The 14,505-nt window shown below is 34.6% G+C and overlaps 1 protein-coding gene across 7 annotated transcripts in view; it reads left to right on the top strand.

The window, feature by feature from the left end:
- SEC24B (SEC24 homolog B, COPII coat complex component) overlaps positions 1–14,505 on the top strand; it is a 94,285-nt gene that overhangs the window by 65,303 nt on the left and 14,477 nt on the right. For 5 of the 7 annotated variants that reach the window (XR_008530685.1, XM_054591631.1, XM_054591626.1 and 2 more), the window contains 8 exons: positions 1,449–1,633; positions 4,044–4,146; positions 6,173–6,299; positions 7,158–7,267; positions 9,622–9,734; positions 12,349–12,467; positions 12,817–12,872; positions 13,115–13,321. Coding sequence is in view for 6 of the 7 variants with exons in the window: in XM_054591631.1 (XP_054447606.1) it covers positions 1,449–1,633; positions 4,044–4,146; positions 6,173–6,299; positions 7,158–7,267; positions 9,622–9,734; positions 12,349–12,467; positions 12,817–12,872; positions 13,115–13,321 (1,020 nt within the window). In the remaining variant the exon portion in view is untranslated. The remainder of the gene's footprint in view (positions 1–1,448; positions 1,634–4,043; positions 4,147–6,172; positions 6,300–7,157; positions 7,268–9,621; positions 9,735–12,348; positions 12,468–12,816; positions 12,873–13,114; positions 13,322–14,505) is intronic. The other 2 variants (XM_054591628.1, XM_054591630.1) reach the window with 1 other exon arrangement.

The raw sequence follows: 14,505 nt of genomic DNA, 5'->3' as shown, positions 1-14,505 counted from the left end.
CATCCCTTTGGTTTGCAGGCCGGCGCTCAGTCCACTGAGCCACTTTCTTTTTTTTAAGGTAAAAATGGGTTCATATTAAGAGCAGTGTATATATTAGTCTATATTTGTAAATAGAAACAATGGAAGGATGAAACCAAAAACTAATGAAAATAGTTAACTATAGATGGAGAGATCAAGGTAAAACAAGATATTTTTTAATATACCTCATTATAAAGTTTTGACATTAGAATTACAGAAATGTTATATTTACTCAAAAACCATAAAGTCAAAAAAGGTAAAATGCAATCTTTACAATTGAAAGCAAACAAAAACAACTGATCTTGTTTATCACATTGATACAGTCTGATACTGATAAAAGCATTGTTTTAGTTAATCTTAAAACCCTGTATTTTGTACATCCTCAGTGAGATGTAATCTAAGGACAAAAAAGCTACAAAGAAATCTTATATCTAATTTAATAACTTTATAATAATGTAGATGTTATTTTGAGACTACTTTAGTATATATAATAGGACAAAACTGCATGAAGATTTTCAGCAAAAGAGGTACAGGTTTAAAATGAAAGAATTTAAACTAAAATGTCAGCATCTTAAATTTGAATAGGAAATGTCAGTGTGAAGTTATCATTTTCACCCCTATTTAAAAATGTATGTTTTGTATCTCTACCTATTGTAAAAGTTGAAAGGAATAAACAAACACAGTAGCAGTGAACATTATTATCTAGATTATGTTATCTAGATGCCATCTCTATTTAAAAACCAAGATTCTTGTTTGTATAAATGATTAATTTGAAGTCTGAAGGAGGGATAGTTGAAAATGTTATGCCAGAAGACAAAGAAGCTAACAAAGATTAATAGGTTCATATCAAATGGACCCCGGGGCCAGCTCTTACTTGCCGAAGATTGGATAGTTTGAGCATCAAAATGAATAGCTGAAATTCATTAAGTCACTTTGACTTAATAAAAAGACGTGAATTCATAATAGTGCTAAAACTATAACAAGGTAATACAGAAAAGTAAGATAAGCAAAACTCATTGAACATCATTGTACATTTCTATGACAATTAACTCATTATCCTGAAAAACTGTAATTGCAAATGCTTGAAAACATGAGCATTGTGCTGCCTTTCCAGTAGGAGCTGTATTCAGAGAAACCAAATTCTTGATGTTGAGAAGCATTGTTGCTGGAATTTTGTTTTGTGATATTTAACCAGGCTAATTATATTTTAATTTAGTATTTTTACTTTGAGGTTTTTTCCCCAAGAATGCTTTACGTAGAACTGCCCTAATTAAGTCATTCTTTTATTACCAAGCCAAGTTTAAATTTTCTTTTTCTTTCCTATATATTAAAATCCTTTCTATTGTATAATAAAATTTATTCATGTTTGTTGTATTCTTCCTTTGTGTTTTTTTGTTGTTGTTGTTTTATTTTTTTAATTGGTCTCTCAGCAGTATCCTGGTATGAACCAGCTGTCCTCCAGTCTGGGAGGACTGAGTCTTCAGAGTTCTGTACAACCAGAATGCCTCAGACCTGTAAACCTCACGCAGGAAAGGAATATTTTACCCATGACTCCTGTTTGGGCTCCTGTACCTAACTTGAATTTAGACCTCAAAAAATTAAACTGTAGCCCAGAGTAAGTATTTATTTTATGATCTTTAGTAAGTAAAATACTTTGTCAAAAAGATTGTATGTCTCTTAAAAATAATAAAAATAATACAATATTAATTCCTTGACTGGAAGTTTTGTTGATGCAACCACTTCTATTTTAGTTTGAATAGACATTTGAAAATTCAGTTTAGGTTGTCTGTTTCTGGGGTTGTCTGCTCCCTCTCTGTCTTCATCCAGTCCCACTTCCATTACTTAATGCCTGGGAATTTTTTTTCTTGAGGGAAGAGTTTCAGAAACCCAAATCTAACTATGTTTTTCTTTTCTTAAAATTTTTTCCTCACTTTTCACCAGTAATAATTTCTGATGTCTTTTAAACAAGGTGGAATCTTTATAATTTTGTGCCCATTAATCTTTGCTTGAAAAGGACACAAAGTTATGTAATCCTAAGAACAGGTTTAGATAAATGGTTTGTTTATCTCTGGGTTTTCTTTTCCCACTTAGTATAGAATGTGAAGACCATTAACCCGGTCTTATTTATCCAGCCTGAATATAGATTTGGATTTTCTTTTTCGGAGTATCACCTCATGGGGGTGTTGAGCTGGCAGCCTTGCTTCTGGTGGCCAAGTCCTGGTACAGCCTCTGGGTGTGTGAACTCTGTTAGTTTCCTCACAGTGCCTCCAAGACAAAAAGTTCTCTGTCCTTGTCTGCTTTCAGTACTTCTGTGTCTTGTAGGATATTTATTCCTCTGCACCCAGAAGACATCCTCCTGCTCCGGGAATCTCTCCTCAAAAAGTAAACTCAATTCACAGAATAATATTAACTTCTTCCTTGTAATAAGAGATCCAGTATTTCCCCTTTTTAAGGCAATAGATTTCTGTCTCTTAAAAAAAATCCTGTAGTGAGCTTCCCTTTTTTCAACCGAAATCTTATATAGTTTCCAATACAGAACAGAAGGTGGAGCTTGCTGCTCTGCGAGTTCCCCCTCTTCTGCCGCAGTCTACTACCAGTCCTCCATCAGGGCTGAAGGCATTGCCAACGCCTTTTTATAAAAATGTTTAACCATGCTTCTAGGTTGAAAGTAGCTGCCCATCCTGCTGAGCGTAAGCTTCTGTGAGGTCTGTAAATACATAGATTGTGGCCTTGTATTATGAATGGTTAGGCATTCCCTAAATAGATGAACATAGTATTTGTATGTGTATGTGTATGTATATGTATATAAGAGTCCATAGGTAAGGAATGCTATGTATGTTTCTACTTAGTTATGCGTTTTCTGTGAAAATATCTCTCATTAAAATAGCAAAGCATAGTGATTGAGTACAGGCTTTGGAGTTGGACATACCTAGGTTTTTACTGTGGTTCCACTGATAAGTAACTCTAAGATTTTATGCCAGTTACATAACCTCTCAAATTCTTAGTATTGTCAACTGTAAAGCAAAAATAATAATTGTGCCTACATATTAAGATAAATTATTGATTCAATAAATGTTTACTGAATGCCTTCTAAGTCAAGTGCCAGGCACTGTTTCTGGTGCCGGGAATGAAACAGTAAACAACAGTTCTCAACCTCATACAAACCTATATCCTATTAAGGAAGACATACTTTGAACAGTCAAACCAGTAAGTATATAATGAAATGTCAGAGTATTACTATGAAGAAGGGAGTAGTAAAAGTAGAGGGTAAGTATTTTTAATTGAGCCAGGACAGGTTTTCCCACAGACTTAACATTTGAGTGGAGATCTGAATGAAGTGAGAGAGCAAGCCATGTAACTCTGTGGGAAGGGTATACCAAGCTGCCTGAACAGCAATGCAGAGGGCCCAGAGCAGGAACCAACGTGATGTGTTCAAGGAGCACCACCAGCCTGGACCAGGATGTGTCTGGCTATCTGCATACTATCAACCACTCTAATTAAAATTCCTTTCCTGGTTTCCCATACGCCTCCTTTTTACCTCATTGGTTCTATGCCTACTGCCCTTTACTTATAACTTAATAAGTTATAAGCACTTAACTATTATATGAGAGGGATAGTGCTACGATGACCCAGGACAAAATGATCTGTCATCTCAAGTAGAAAAGACAGACAAGGTACACAAGCAGCTAAAGCAAATCAGAGTAATTGATACCATAGAAGCATAAACAGATCTCAGAGCACAGAGGGAGAAGTCATTTCCTTCCGACTTGTGATCAGGGGCAAGGATGGTTTCAAACAAAGCGATAACTTTGATGAGTCAGAGGAGGAATTCAACAGGTAAAAAATGGGGAGTACGAAAACAACAACATTATTAAAGTTGCAGATGTATGCCTTTTCACTCAGGTTTTCCACTCCCTGCTATTCGTGCCTTGCATGCTAGCCATAATGGAGTAAGCAGCTACCTACTTCAGGATGTTTTCTTTTTGAATAACTAATGTAGTCCCTGTTGTTTATATTTTTTGCAGTTCATTTCGGTGCACGTTGACAAATATTCCACAGACACAGGTTTTACTGAATAAAGCTAAGCTTCCTTTAGGATTGTTGTTACATCCCTTCAGAGACCTAACGGTAAAGTAACATATTTTAGAATATATGTGGGTAATGACATGTGTTTTTATGTGCAAGGTATTTAGATTGTATATTTTTTTAGAATTTTTTCATCTTTGAAGTTACAAATAATTTTCTGTCAAATTCAATTCAGCAAACATTTTCTGAGCACCTGCTTTGTGACAGGCCTTAAACTAAGCAGTGGTAAAGTCTCTAGCCTTGCCCCTAAGACATTCTTCTCTAACAGGGAACAAAGGTGTAAGAACAAATAATTACATCCAGGATAATTAATGCATGCAGCTAATCAAATTCTGTAAGGTATTTAGGCGGTGAGTACAGTGTGGGAAATAACGTCCTCTGGGTACAGTAGCAGAAGTTTCCTGTGAGTGATGAGGTCTGAGCTGAATTTTGAAAGATTAGTTTTTGAAAAGGAAAGGCAGTAGATGATAGATAACCTCGATGACAAAGGAAGCACCAGCAGTGATGTGCAGTTAGGGAGGAAAACTGTATGATTGTTCCCATTAAACAAATAACCTTCATAAAAATAAAGTCCAGACACTTGAAGTCTGTTGAATTAAAACTCTACTTGTTTAAGTTTCCACAGTCTTTTTGTTTTAATACTTAGCTTGCTGAATTTTTACACATACTTCTGGAATTTCATGCAAATATGTTATATTTAAACTAATACTTTACAAGCTGCATTTCTCCCTCACACTTTTTTACCCCTGTAGCTTTACCCCTCTTACTGCTGCTGAGTTTCTTTTTCTCTTATTCATCCACACAATATTGATTTGCCTACCTATCATGCTATGTGCTGAGGATACAAATGTCAGTGATCTTCCTCAGGGAGCTTACTTTTTACTAAGATGTATAGAAATGAGCAAAGTGAATAGAAAATAAATTATGTAAAAAGGATCTTGAATTCATTCAGAAATTACTATTTGATAACCTGTAATATTGTTACAAACTTTATCTCTAATCCAATGTATTTAATTTTCCATATACACAGGTGAGAATTTTTATCTAAATACAGATGCTATATGTTATACCTTCCAGAAGTATATACACTAAATTGGCAATAGTGGCTCCCCTGGCATATAGAATTCTGAGTAGTTTTTAATTTTTGTTAACTGTATTTCCTAATTTATTCACAAGTGACATGTAGTTATTTATATAATAATTGTATATGTGAAAATTAATACAAAGATACAGATGTTTATGTATAGACAAAAACCAAAGAAATATACTAAGATATTATCAGGGCTTACTTCAAGGAAATAGAATAATAATGTGATTTTTAAAAAATTTTTTATATCTTCTAAATGTCTTTTTTATAAAAGATTTTATTTATTTTTTTGGAGAGAGAGGAAGGGGAAGAGAAAGAGAAGCATCAATGTGTGGTTGCCTCTTGCAGGGCCCCCCACTGGGGACCTGGCCTGCAACCCAGGCATGTGCCCTGACTGGGAATCGAATTGGTGACCCTTTGGTTCGTAGGCCAGTGCTCATTCCACTGAGCCACACCAGCCAGCACTAAATTTCTTAAATTGAATATAAAATTATTTTCTCAACCTAAGCACAAAGAGATGCTTTTTTTAAAAGGCACATTGTGTTTGTTTTCTTGTGGTCCTGGTTCCCATCAGGATTTTTGTGGCTGTCTAATTAATGAGCAGTGCCTAATAGCACCAGATGCAAAGACAGAGGTGTTTTTATATGATGTATTGTTTCTTCCTTACTATTATTTGTTGAATCTAGCTGATGAGCTCTGAGTTATATTATTTTCTTGACTAACCAGGCTTTTTTTGTCAGCCAGTAACTTTTATTGGATTTGGGTTGACTTTATTTTGGTCTTATTTTATATGAAGTTTATGACAAAAGAGGGCGAAAACTTCATAGTTGCTTGTGTTATTCAGCACATCCTGGATTTTATTAAAATGATTCAGTTTGAAAACAGAATTATAGTTTTGTTCTGAATATGAGCACAGCAGCATGTGTTCCATTTTTTTCTTGAGGTGCTTTTCTGCTATAACATCTTTATTTTACCTCGCAGCAATTACCAGTAATAACATCAAATACCATTGTGAGGTGCCGATCTTGTCGAACATATATCAACCCTTTTGTATCCTTCATTGATCAACGTAGATGGAAATGCAATTTGTGCTATAGAGTCAATGATGGTGAGTTTCAGATATTTTTTAAATTTATTTGATTTTTAGAGAGCAAGAAAGAGAAACGTATTTTTTGTTCCACTTATTTATGCATTCATTGGTTGATTTTGTATGTGCCTGACTGGGGATCTAACTCAATCTCTACATATCAGGACAATGCTCTAACCAACTGAGTTACCCAGCCAGGGCAGTCTTCTTAAAATAAGTGTGTTTAATATTATTTTAAACATTTTGACATTTTTGTCATTATCTAGTCCCTCTCCTCACTTCTTTCAAAACTTTCATACCACTTTTAATGGAGAGAACGTAGGCTAGTAACACTTCATTTTGGCTTAACCAAGGAGATAATTGCTAATGAGGAGAAGTGACAGCAGGGTCACACTAAAAAGTATCCCTAAAACAAGCAGTGAAGGTTATGCAGGTAAGGCCACACAGACTACTTATGCTTGACCCTGACAAGTTAAAACTGTATTCTGTAGGTATATTATGTTCATTAACTCAGTGCATGTGTGTCTGTTTCCCTTTTTAGTCATTTCTTAAGACATCTTAGTATGATTGCCTTCTGTCTGATTTTTTTTTTTTTTTTTCATGTCATGAGACATAATAAATAGAATCCAAACCTAAAAAGCATGGTCGTCTGTGTTCTGGTTTCCTAACCTGATTTCAGAAAAAAATATTTTAATCCTTCTGATATATTTTTTTAAAGAGAGGTTAAGGAATTATTTTTTACCATTAGATGTTCACAGAACTCTTTGTAAACCTGATGTAAATACTGATGATAGAGGTGTTTATTTCTAGGAGTTTATATGTGTATTTACTTACAGATTGTGTTACTAAATTTGTACTGGATTTCTAACTCTTATCTAGTTCCTGAAGAATTTATGTATAACCCCCTTACCCGATCTTATGGAGAGCCTCATAAACGCCCAGAAGTTCAGAATTCAACCGTGGAGTTCATTGCTTCTTCCGATTACATGGTAACTGTTCAGTGTTAAAGTTAATATGGGATGTGTATTGGTCATTTGTAATTTGCTGTTAATTTAATTCTTGTCCAAAGTTTGAAATTTTAAAAATGAATTTTTAAAAAATAATGCTGAAAATTTATACTTAACAAATAGAAAACTCTTTGTAAAGGTTACTTTACAAATACATCATTAAAAAATATTAGTAATGTTTTATCATGAGCGCTAACATCTACAATTAGTTGCCATTCTGATTATATTACTTACATGGAATGAATATAAATATTCTTTTACCGTTTAATATATAAGACCCTCTAACAGAAGAACACATGTTTTTGCCAAAAACTGCAGTTCTCAAGCTCTTAAAGATATAATCTTACTGCTTCACCTTGTACATAGATCAAGATAAATGAATATTGGCTTCACTATAAGTTTTCTTTTCAGTTCATCATAAAAATTCTGCCTTTTCTTTAATTATACTGATTCTAAGCTCTCATCCTCATTTTCCACTTACAAAAACAAATTCTTAGCCTAAATTTATGCTCATCATATCTACTCATTCTAAAAATGTTTATAGTAACTTGTTTCCTCTGTATCTTTATTTTTAATCTTTGTTGTCTGCAAAAATGTAAAGTGGTGAAGAAAAGGAGCTAATGTGTATTAAATTCCTAATGCTTGACCCGTTTCTTAATTTTTATAATTTTTATGGTTCTTTTTGTTGAATATAGCATCTGCCTGCTTAACAACTATTTTCTTGTCTGTTCTTGTATTAACTATAGTAAACTTTCTCCTGGTCACCATTACTCTCAGCTTCTTACCTTCTTTACAACTTACTATGTTTCCAGTTCTGTTCTGGCTCTTTAGGAATCTTAATTCGATTGAGCAGTATAGCAAAAAGTAGTCTCTAATTTTTACCATATGACCCGTACAACCCCTGGTTGATTTTTTATTGTTGTTGTTGTTGTTATTTTTTATATTTAAGATTTTATTTACTTATTTTTAGAGAGAGGGGAAGGGAGGGAGAGAGGGAAAGAAACATTGATGTGAGAGAGAAACATCGATCAGCTGCTTTTTGGACCAGGGACCAAACCCACAACCCAGCCATGAGCCCTGACTGGCGACCTTTCTCTTTGCGGGGCAACATCCAGTCAACTGAGCCACACCTATCAAGGCCCTGGTCGATAACTTTTTTTTAAAGACTTTATATATCCTTTTATTTTAACTTCCTGTAAAAGTACTTTTCAGGCATACTTCAAAGAAGAAAAAACAGTATAATGAATCATCATTTACCCATCAGTGAGCTTCAGTAATTATTAACATTGTGCTGTATATGTTTCATCTGTCCCCAGCCTATTCCAGTCCCTCCTCCTCTCACTGACCCTGGAGTTTATTAAATGCTAATCGTACATTTATTTTATGTAATCCTCACCCAAGGATATTTTTAATTGATTTTAGAGGAAGAGGAAGGGAAAGAGAAAAATATCAATGTAAAAGAGAAGCATCAATCAGTTGCCTCCCCTACACCCCCCGACTGGGGACCAAACCTGCAACCCAGGTATGTGCCCTGACTTGGAATCAAACCCACCACCGTTTGATGGTATATGGGACTATGCTCCAACCAACTGAGCCACCTGCCAGGGCACTAATCCTACATTTAACCCATTAATACTTCAGTACATGGTATATCTCTGTCAGAGAAGGACCAAACATACTTGGAATGCCATCACAAGGACTTTACACTTAGCACTTAACCCTTGGGGTTTTACCAGCACTGGATGACCCAGTATCTAATACTAATGGTTATCGAGGTAAAGAAAATAAATTTTAAAAATAAAATGTTTTTAAGGGTTAGTAAGGAATATAGAGGTTGATATTAAATAAGTTTAATTTTTCTTTGAAAGATATCTCAGCCAAGACTATCAGGAAAATATTTAGCACATCTTTTTAACCATTACTGTGTAAAGGCTGCCTTATGCTTAATCCACAACCAACTTTAAGAAAAAAAGTTAGAGGAATGTCCTTTTTTTTTTTTTCATTTTACTTTATCTTTTTATCCTCATCCAAGGACATTTTTTATTGTTTTTAGAGAGGGCAGAAGGGAAAGAAAAGAGGGAGAGAAGTAATGATGGGATGCCTTCTCACATACACCCCAAGCAGGCGTTGAACCCACAACCTTTTGGACAGCATTCCAAACAACTAAACCACACCAGTCTGGGCTGAGGAATAACATTTTGATTAGCACATAAGATTTTACAAAACATCGTGTTTGTGTTTTTTTTAATAATATACTCTATAAATATCCAGTAGTTATGGTGACAACAAAACAATAAATTATACCTACTAAATTACATTATTTTTATTTCTTTCAGCTTCGTCCTCCTCAACCTGCAGTTTACTTGTTTGTTTTAGATGTGTCTCATAATGCAGTGGAAGCTGGGTATTTGACAATTTTGTGCCAGTCACTGTTAGAAAATCTAGACAAGTAAGTATTGTTTTCACTCATGATATGTGTGTACATATAGAAATGTGAAGTGTTTACCAGCAGTTCATAGTGTTGGTTTTTAATAAGTTGATTTATTTATCTATCGCTAAGAGTACTTCTGTCCACCTTAGAATATGGATCCTGCTACTTGGATTATTATGACTTACAAGTTGGTGTCTGAATCATAAAATCATAAAAGTTTTAATACTCAGTAAGGAATTCAGATCTCATCTAACTATCTCTGTGACTTAGCAGATCTAGCCAGAGAACTTAACTTGGCCAGGTTGTAAAGAATCAGGATGAGGGAAATCTAGCTGTAATTTATGTCTGAGCAAGGAGTTTTTCATAAAGTAGTTTTTATTTTTTGATTTTAGGGGAGAGGGAGAGAAACAGTGATTTGTTGTTCCACTTATTTATGCATTCAGTGATTGATTCTTGTATGTGCCCTGACCAGGAATCAAACCCTCAGGCTTCTCATAGGGATGATGCTCTAACCAACTGAGCTACTCAGCCAGGGCTTCATAAAGTAGCTTTACACGTGCTAATTAAGAGAAGGAGCCAGATAAAGGAAAGGAGGGAATTGGTTTTCTGCTGAGCATTTTCCAGGAAGCCAGAAACTGAGCTCTTCATTTGGGCACATTAGTAATAAACTGTACTGTCCAAGTGGAAACAGCATTGGATAGGTTGCTTATACCTGGCTTTAATTCCTTTCTGTGTGTTTACAGATAGCTGTCATGCAGGAGACCCTCAACTAGCTTTAGTAATGAACCTTGCATATCTTGGGAAGACAAAGTTGTTTGTACGTTTCTTTTTCTACTACAACACCCACAAGAGATAAGACCTAAGCTTGTTAATAAGAGTGGTTCAGGACTGCAGTGGTTTTTCATATGTGTAAAAAGTGTAGGTGGTTATGTATGATAACTTTGTCATAAGTACTCTTGGTGATTCCAGAAGGTTCTCACCCATCTTCCATTGAGTTTGAGAGTCCTTGTCCTGTTGAATGCTAGCTATAGCAATCATAGTCTGCATATTACTGATTTTGGTCTGTGAATAAAACATAGCATTGAGACCTTCAAGATTTAAAAGAAGAAGAAGAAATCGAGAGATATTAAATGATTTACTCTTTGTTTCATAGTAACTTAGGTTTTTGCATTTTTCTCCTTGACTGAAGCATTTGCCCTATTTTTAGTCACAAGTGCTTGCTTCAGATACAGCTTTAGCAGTAACTGGCAGTAAAAGATCCTCTGCAAAGAAACCATTTTTAAGACTGGAGAGCTAGCTTAGTGGAAATATATGAGAATATAACCCTAGAAATAGGAACCAGTGCAAGAAAGAAAAGTGACTATTTGCAAATTAAATAGACCTTACAAAACCAAAAAGATGAAAGTGGGAATGGAAAAATAGTTTATACGTATGAATGATTACAGCGAAAAATGGAAGCATTTGGAAAGTTAAAAAACGAAAGGTAATAGGATAGCAACAATATAGTAACATGTTTTGGGAAAGGTCTGTGGAAGTAACTTAGAGAAAGAGGAATTTGATGCTGGAACAGTTCTCCCTCAACTCTACGAGTTTTGAGTTTGAGGTAGAGCAGGTAGATAGCCTCCATTCTGATTGGTAGCAAATGACCCTAATAATCAGTGGCCTTAGAAATCTCAAAGAGGTCAAAATCAGTCTGCAGAAACATTATAAATCTTGACCAGTATTGGTAATCTAAACACCCACATAACCCACATAAACACCCACTGTTGCATTCTGTTCTATGGAATGCTTTTAGACAGAGCTTGCAGACTGTATCTGGGTGGCCTGAGAGATCATGCATAGTGGTAATTCTTCTTGCTTTCATGCACACCATTTTGACATTCTGTAATATTCAAAAATATTTAAAAAGCTTTACTAAAATAATTGCATAACAGTTGTTAACGTAGTTGGTGGCACTTAGAAATACACTTCCATAAGATTCAGCATTTATCTTATAGGAAAAGCGTGATGTGCAATGAAGTGTTAACTCTTTTATTCTGTGGTATTGACTTTAATATACTCAGTTCTGGCAGAAAATTCTTAAAAGATAGGTGATAAATAAAAATGTCTTGATCTTCTGAAATATGGTATTTATTTAAAACTTTATAAAAACGTTATAAAAACTTTTAATAAAACTTTATTAAAATCTGATGCACTAAAATCTGATGCACATTACATTCAGTCTTCTCTAGGAAAGTACTTGTCTTCTGCCCTTAAAATGTTTAAACAAGATAAACTGTTTTTGTAATATTGGAACAGAAAATGAAAGTAATTTTTCACTTTAAAAGAATGTTCCAAAAGAGCGAAGTTAGCAAGAAATCTTTGGTTTTTTAAATCATATCATTTTTAGGTTTGGTTTATTATTTGAATGTAGTTCAGTTTTCTGACTTATGAACTCGAAACCTGTCAGTATTTCATCTGAAGATGGAGTGTTTCATCTTTGCTCTTTGATTGTTTAGATAGGGATAACTTTTCTGTACTCCTTAAAAAAGCCTGTGTAATTATTCTTAGACTTAGTTTATTATTTCATTATTTATTTAAATAAAATATGTTACTGAGCACTTTAAATTTAAATTGTCATTTTTATCTTTAGGCTTCCTGGAGATTCACGAACAAGAATAGGATTTGTGACCTTTGACAGCACTATTCATTTCTACAATTTACAAGAAGGATTATCGCAGCCTCAGATGTTGATTGTGTCTGATATAGATGGTAAGCAGTGAATAAAATAAAAATATTTTTAACTACTGAATTTGGAGTTGATACTACTGTATTTGACAATACATCATATCGTAATGCTATAAGGACAATTTGGTGCACTTAGATATTTGTTTAAAACTAATTGTTTCCTGGAAAATAGTTGATTTTAAGTTTTTTACACCTGTGTATCTGTACTTTTGCATATGTGAACACACATCTGTATATCTACAGAGAATATGTATTTAATAAAGCAGTATTATAGTATTCATTACATGGATGGCCTGATAAAAACTAAGATTTTTTTATATTATAAATCATTAGACTTGATTTATCTGTTGATTAAAATATGTTTTTCCTATAGATGTTTTTCTACCTACGCCAGATAGCTTACTTGTGAACCTACATGAAAGTAAAGAGGTGAGATTGGTTTTTTTTTCCTTAAAGTATTAAAATATCTCTGTTATTTCAACTGTTTACTAAAACATTTAACATTTACTTGGTGTACTAACATGTCAGTAGACAATGTGATAACATACCCGTTGTCTCCTCAGTTTACAGTCTCCCAAAATATAGCGGTACATACTACACTCTGGGATGTTTTGAAGAAGAATATTACCTTGCCTTCTCAGTAATTCAATTTTTAATCTTTGTTTTCCCAGCTTATAAAAGACTTATTGAATGCATTACCAAATATGTTCACCAGTACAAGAGAAACACACAGTGCCCTTGGTCCTGCGCTTCAGGCTGCCTTTAAATTAATGTCTCCAACAGGTGGCCGTGTGTCTGTATTTCAGACACAGTTACCTTCCTTGGGTGCAGGACTTCTGCAGTCCAGAGAAGATCCTAATCAGAGATCAAGCACAAAGGTATTTGTGTTTCGTTTCTCTGTCATATTCAGAATGCTGTTTTCTGCCTCTAGAGACTGTGTAATTAATTGTTCATCCTATTTTCCTACTTCATTAATAGTAATGGTAAAAATGGGACTTGATATTCTGACTCCAGTGCTCTTTTCTGTTACACAAGTAATATACTTACCAAATCTGAGATACTATAATGTAACATGCTCATACTAATAAACTTGTAATTATGAAGATTATGAAAAATAATCTTCCAGTCATTTTTGTTCTGTACATAAGTTTTGTCTGGTTTCAACTCCTATATGAGAAAATGACATTACAACTAATTCTGGGTATGAATGAAACAGTTTTTAATAGTGTCATAAATATTTAGGGATATGTTCAGTTTTCCTTGAGATAAATTCTACAAGTAAAATCATTGGGTCAAAGAGTATAAATTTTACTTATTAATATATTTTACTTATTGGGCTTTTTATTTTTATTTTTTAAGATTTTATTTATTTATTTTTAGAGGGAGGGGAAGGGAGGAGACAAAGAAGGAGAGAAACATTGATATGAGAGAGAACATTGAGCCATTGCCTCTTGTACGCCCCCCAACTGGAGGGCCGAACCCACAACCCAGGCACATGTCCTGACGGAATCAAATCTGCATCCTTTCACTTTGCAAAACAACACCCAACCAACTGAGCCACCCCAGTCAGGGCTACTTATTGGGCTTTTTATTAACCTGTACTCTTTGGTTTTTTTTTGTTTTTTTAGATTTTATTTATTTATTTTTAGAGAGGGGAAGGAACGGATAAAGAGAGGGAAAGAAACATCAGGGTGTGGTTGCCTCTTGTGCACCCCATACTGGGGACCTGACCTGCAACCCAGGCATGTGCCCTGACTGGGAATCAAACCAGCAACCCTTTGGTTCACAGGCTGGCGCTCAATCCACTGAGCAACACCAGCCAGACCTGTATTCTTAATGACTTTTACCTTCTAGGCACTGTTAAGTATTGTCGCTTCTTTAGTTTTCCACAATTTGCTAGAGAGAAATAGCACCCTATTTTACCCTTTTTAAAAATTCATTTTAGAGAGAGAAACATACATCGATTCGTTGTTCCACTTATTTATGCGTTGATTGGTTGCGTCTTGTATGTGCCCTGGCTGGGGATGGAACCTGCAACCTTGATATATCCTGATAACACTCA

This window comes from Pteronotus mesoamericanus, unplaced genomic scaffold, assembly GCF_021234165.1.
Source record: "Pteronotus mesoamericanus isolate MK-2021 breed Mesoamerican mustached bat unplaced genomic scaffold, CSHL_Meso_final scaffold_232, whole genome shotgun sequence".
Taxonomy (NCBI): Eukaryota; Metazoa; Chordata; class Mammalia; order Chiroptera; family Mormoopidae; genus Pteronotus; species Pteronotus mesoamericanus.
The sequence above is the reverse complement of the archived record's forward strand: the minus strand, read 5'-3'. Positions and strand labels throughout refer to the sequence as shown.